The following is a 6,375-nucleotide window of genomic DNA, read 5'->3' as shown; positions in this document are numbered from 1 at the left end:
CCCCCCCCCCCCCAAAAAAAAAACAACAACTCTCCAGAAAAGAGATCACCTGTTCCAGCTTGTGTTTTACTTTTCTGGTACAGATAACCAAACTGTAACATACTGTCCTTTGAGTTGACTTAGCAGTTAACTCAATTGACAGTTGAGAACTGTCCTCAATGTTAATAACTAGGCATTAACATGTTATAGATCTGATGACAAATAAACCACAGAGAAACTATTAGTTGTGATTCAAGCTAGAAAATGTTTTCAGAACATAAGCAGTGCCATACAGAATCAGACCAATGGTTTTCAACAGTGTCAAGTAATAGCTGCTTTAGAGCAGGGGTATCAAACACACAGCATTAATGCGATGGCTGCCAGAGTCTCAGCATCAGCATAGCCAGCATCCACGGAGTGAAGAACACTGCAAAATCTAATGTTTTTAGTTGCTGCTAGTAATTAAAATCAGTAATGTTCACCCCTGGGCTCCTGGCCATACTGACATTTGCAGCAGCTGTGACTCTGGGGGCTAAGAAGTGGCAACACTGAATTCTTGGCTGATGGAACTTACACAGCAGCTGAAGCCCACAGACCTATCCCATGGAGGCCATATGAGTTTGGTACCCCTACTTTGGAAGGAAAGTGTATATGAATTTAGTTTAATCTGAAGAAGAGAAGACAGAGAGGATTTAATAGCAGCCTTCAACTACCTGAAGGGTGGTTCCAAAGAGGCTTGTGGTTTAGGGATGTCATACATTTTTCTTTTCTTATTAAGGCATTACCGTCACTCTCATCCCCTGACAATAGGCTGTCTCTTGCCATCCCAAGCCCCAACCCAAGGTTGACTAAAGCATGGCCCTAGCATCCTGCTATGCCCTTTCATTTTGAAGCCCACAATGTTCTATTTATTACTTTGAACAGAAAATGACTACCCATTTCAGTCACACAGCTAAGTGTGTTCTTGGTTTCTGCTGCTGTGAAGGATTTTTGCATAAGAGCCCTCATCTAGTTCTTGGAGCTATGCAAATAGATCCAAACACCCGTTTGGAGGCTGGACGAAGCTGTGGGGTTCTGCATCTTACCATGCAAGACTCTGCTCAGATAGCTCACAGTACAGGAGTGAGGCCAAAATTCGAACAGAAATGCTTCATCTCACATCCATCTGACTCTGAGAAGACCCATAGTGACTTTATTTATTCAGAGACACGTGCTGTGTTGATTATGATCATCCTCTTTGAGAAATATATTTTGTTTGCTTGGCTTTGTAATATTCAGGTTTTTTACTATAGTGTAACTGGTTGTTCAGTCTTGCAGAAGGGGAAATTGGGCACTTTATAAAAAATAAACTTTTAAGTTTGTTATTGTTTCCTTTATGCTATTTTCCACAGTGATTATATTTGCTTCACGAATTTCTATAACAAAAATTGATTGGATTCCAGGTGAAAAGGTAAAACCTCACTAGGTAACCAACTTATTTATGCAGTCTAATAGCTTGGTTCTGCAATGCTATATACTTCTAGATAAAACATAAGGGCAAATATCACAAGGATTTTTGTATTACAGTAAACAGAAGCTGTCAAACCTGTACAGTATGTTATTTTTTTTAATGACTCCCTATTTAGGCAACAATATTTAACGGATTGGCGTGTGAAGATTGGTAATGAGCACATCTGAAAAACATCAGACTTTCATTTTACGCAAGCTCCTAAAAGTTCCCACAATCTAAATATACAACTGTAATAACAACTCATTTCTAGAAAGAGATAATTTCAACACATTACTTCCTTATGCAGCCTCATGACTTCAGTGACTTTTGGAGTGTTTGTGGGGAGGACTGCAAAGGATCTAAAAGTGTATTTGTGGACGAACTATGCCATGGTGGGGAGTACTTTCTGCACAAATCAAGTAAAAAAATGCAGTGTCTGCATCTTGCTATGAGGTTTTAAATAAGGGTAAACTTGGCAACATGCTTAAAACAAAACTGGGAAGACAGCTGTGAAGATAAGTCTTACAAGAAAGATATTTTTAGTACTATCAATCCCCTGAGTTTGTTGCGTTTCTGGAAGGGGTGTCTTCTTATTGAAACAGATGGCATACTTTGGCTGAAAAGAATCCATTTTTATTCTACTTGTGTCCCATTTGAAGAGACTTTCTATCAGAAACCTTACGAAACATCCTCAGTCAGGCCCTGAATAAGGATGGCCATCCATCTTTATAAAGTAATGCATTTGTTGGGGGCCTCACTCCATTTACCTCTGTGGCTTTGAATGAGTATCTTGAATTTGGGCTGCTGTAGTCCTTTCACGATACCCCTAACACATAACTAAACATTTAGCAGGATACGTGGTAGCCAAAGTAGACTTATTTATCTCCTATTCATTGTGTTTTTATTTCTTCCTATTTGTACTTGATGGAACTGTATGCAAAGCCTATAACCTATTAAGTACTCCATAAAAGCCTAAGGCTATATTAGCTTTCAGAAAGTGATGGCTGAGCAGACCTTTTTTGAGTCAATATAGATCTTCAAAATCTTTGCTGCAGTTGAACATTTTTATAAAGAAACATTAATCTAACTGGAAATGGAGGGATCTTTTATTTTAAAGGTTCTCTTTGCTTCAAAATGTAAGTTGATGAACTCTGGAAATTTATAATTCATTATATACTGTATAAACTAAATGCAATAATTCTTCAAGAATCCTGTGTGCTACTTATACAGGCTCTAGTTTTCTTATACTTTTATTACTTTACAATACTACAATGTGTGGATAATATAGAGGAGTTCTTACTGTGGACCAGGAATCCAAGGAGAGTCCTTCCCAAAGGAGTTTACATTCTTAAGTAAAAGGTTTCCTTCCTCCACTAGTACAATACTTTGAAGGATCTATTTTTCCAATGTTGGGAACTTTCAACTCCTGAAAAAGTTGACTGTTAAGGACTTTCAGCACCTTAGAACCCCAATGAATAATCTGGAATTAAAACATTTGAACATTGAACACAGGATTTGAAATAAACAGGTTATATCATCCAACCCCTCTCCTTCCCCTCCATGACAACTAGCTATATGGTACAAAATTAAAGGATAAGGGTAGAAGGAGCATTATAGCCCAACAGCTTTTATTCATTCATTCATTACATGCATTTAGAAGATGCTCATTACTGTAAATGCCTTTTGACTACTCAAACATCGAGGATAGGTTAATTGGTTAATCTAAAAAACTGAAGCAAATCCCAGCCTTGAAAATATTTTATATTCTGTATATGTACATGGAAGAGGATTTCTACTTTTGTTTGATTTACCAGGCTGTCTAGCATTCTACGTGAATTTTGTTTTAATGTTTTATATGGAAGTCTGTTTTGTTTCTCATTTTCATCAGGGGTATGTTTATCATTTTGTGAGTGCAATCTGTGAATGGACAGTGGCTTTCAGCTTTGTCTTCTACTTCTTAACCTTCATTAGAGATTTTCAGGTTGGTATTTATAAGTCTTGATAGTACCTAAAAAGAGCTACAGACTACATATTAATAGGCACTATGGAAATTCTAGTTCAGGTAAAAAGGTCAGAAATCCAGATAAAGATTTTATAGCACCACATGATTTATTTCTGTCTTTTCATCATAAATGTTTGTGCTTTCAAAGTTAAAAGTTATAATATCGTGTACTCGGCGTCAGATCCAGATCACATTTTGGTAAATGAGTGAAGTTACTTACTTGCTTAATTGCGTAGGCCCTGTAAAGGTACATCTGATAAAATAAATGGTCTAACTCATGTTTTACTGAGTTTACATACAAGCTAAGCATGTTTCTTGGATTTCATAGAAGCTAGGGATTTCAATTATTAAAAATGAAAACTTGGTTTCTGTTCTGGAGAACAAAAGGCAGTGTCCAGAAAAAGCAATCGTTCATAAAGTCACAGTGAACCAGCTGCCACAGAAAAATACAGTGCCTTTTACAGGTTGCAGTAATATTTCTTCTAGTTCAGAAAGGCCAGAATTTTTACTGTTGGTCCTTTTGGAAACTTATTGCCATTCCACCAACTGTTTGTCTGTTTTCTGAAAATGGTATCTGCATGTGAGGGATTTTTAGACACAGAGCATTGGTTCTCTCTGTCACCTGTGAGACTTGCATGCTTTGGCCATAAAGTCACTTTTGCCCACAGTGCAGTGGTCTGCAGAACACAGAGATTGGCACAGACCCTTAAAGAGCTCCAGCACTGAAGACATGACCAAATACATATGCTATTTATATTCTAAATAAATGGAAGAAGGTGGGTATATTAAAATGCAAGTCTCTTATCCTTATACACAGACAGTAACAATACGTAGACTGCAACTCAGAAGAGTTATGTCTCAGTACTGTGCGTAATTTAAACACAGCGCATTTTCAGATCGCAACCGCTCTCACACTACCAACAGACAGAAAACCAAAGTGTTCATTCCAAATTAAATAGCAGACTATAACCAAAAAGCCTTCCTCCTTTCCTTGTTTCAAACCCTTGCATCTCACTTTTTTGCCATACATATACCAACATATTTACTCATGTCTCTAGTACATTGAAATACTGTGAAATGTTATGATGTTTAACTGATCTTGTTTTATTTTTCTTATAGCGAGTTACTTTACGGATATCAACAGAAATGCATGAAGACTTCTGATAGGAGAGACATTATAGGTTTTTTTTCAATGAACATTATAGAGTTTTTTTCTTATTGAAGAAAATGATGCAGAGAAACAGGGCTTTTCAGTGCTGACATGAAAACCACTGCAATCAACTTTGCAATCTATATTATCATATCTACAAAACCTTTTTTTTTTAAATGAAGAATATTTTTAAGTTTCCTTTTCCCCTATGAGGGTTCTCTTTAGTCTGTGTCCTTGCAATATTTTGTATTTTTATACTGTTTGATAATTAAAAAGAATACTGTACCAAAAGGTGACCTGCAATTTCAAAGTCTTTCATACATGTAGAGGCTCCTCAACTCTTCTTTTTTGGACACATTCTTGTTTTCCATTTGTAATCATCTTATCCATAATGATAATCTTGAACTGAAAGGAAAAACGTGATTTGCATGTTACGAGCAGACAGATGCATTTTTCAAAGGCCTATAGATTTGTTACAGTATTCCATGATTTATAATCCGCATTCAGGATAATGGGATAAGTATCTTATATTGAAAGTTTGAACTGTTTATATTGCCTGAAAAATATTTCTGCTCATCAGCTTAAGTTATTTTGTAAGACTATGAGAAGGTTAACACCTCCTTTCAGTGGTGGCTATGAGAAACATAATACTGAATAATGAAGCAGGAAGGAAAGTATAGTACAATATTAGTTTTCTGAAAGATCTATTAGGAAAACTGGAAGGTTTAGCATATTACAGCCAACTTTGTAGCAGGGCAAAATTATTCCAATGTATATGTATTAGTATATGCACTAGTGACAGTAGAAGGAAGAGAGCTTATTCTACAGTCATAAAGAAGTAAGGGAGTGGGAGAAGGAAAGCACTAATGCATTAGCAGGTTTAATTTATGTAAAGGAACTGATGGTCATTACTGAGGGGCTTTTGAGGTTGAAATATGCCATGTTTGCTGCTAACATTTTTGCCATTAACATTTTTAATTTTTTTTAAAGAGTTCTTTGTGAATTGAAAAATCTGCAATGGGTTCATTATACTGATCAAAGATCATATTGTATTACAACCAACCAGATTCTTGTGTTTTCTGGTAGCTGAAACCAGCAATATTCTCTATGGACTATAGAAAAAAGGGAGCATTTATACTTGTTCACCAGCCTCTTATCGTGCACTAATCACAGTGCTATTAGTCAAAAATCAGAATTGTCATGACAACAATCATTTGTAGAAATGTTGATAATTGGCAAGTATAGATTCATTTTCTATCAGATGTCTGGTCAGTTATCAGTTAAGAGTGATGTTTAAGACTTGTTAGCTGCTATGTGTCCTTTAATTAGTATATTAAACCTAATACCCTATCAGTTGAGTGTCTCAGTTTCTTTGACTAAGTACTCAAAAAGAGGTTTTTTAGGTTCTTCCTAAAAAAGTAGTGAGACTTTCTTTCTACTTAACAGCACAAGAGCCCTTGCTCAGCCTGTGTTGAGAGCCACTGTGGATGGTTTTTAACTGGTCCATTCTTCTATTTGAAGAATTTTTTCATTCTTTTTTACTCCTGGTCTCATGCATTTCTGAGGTGCTTTGCTCTGTATCATTTTAAGTGGAAAGAGACTTGGCACTCTGCCTAAATAAGTGATTGAGAACCACTGAGATAACTGTGCTCTTCATTTCCTCTGGGAAGCTCAGTCCCTGAAGGCACAGCCCAAACACTACAAATGCCAGCAGCCCTAGGATAAGGTATGTTTTTTGCCAGAAAACATCTTCTC

The 6,375-nt window shown here is 36.4% G+C and overlaps 1 protein-coding gene across 1 annotated transcript in view; it reads left to right on the top strand.

The window, feature by feature from the left end:
- The window catches only part of DRAM1 (DNA damage regulated autophagy modulator 1), an 18,233-nt gene extending 12,260 nt beyond the window's left edge, over positions 1–5,973 (top strand). Inside the window, exons 4-6 of the mRNA XM_019515371.1 lie at positions 1,371–1,429; positions 3,357–3,449; positions 4,590–5,973. Coding sequence (XP_019370916.1) covers positions 1,371–1,429; positions 3,357–3,449; positions 4,590–4,634 — 197 coding nt within the window. The 3' untranslated portion in view covers positions 4,635–5,973. The remainder of the gene's footprint in view (positions 1–1,370; positions 1,430–3,356; positions 3,450–4,589) is intronic.
- The last annotated feature ends 402 nt before the right edge of the window (positions 5,974–6,375 follow it).

This window comes from Gavialis gangeticus, unplaced genomic scaffold (genome assembly GCF_001723915.1).
Source record: "Gavialis gangeticus isolate Ggan-Ray unplaced genomic scaffold, GavGan_comp1, whole genome shotgun sequence".
NCBI lineage: Eukaryota > Metazoa > Chordata > Crocodylia > Gavialidae > Gavialis > Gavialis gangeticus.
This window is presented reverse-complemented; position numbering and strand designations above follow the sequence as displayed.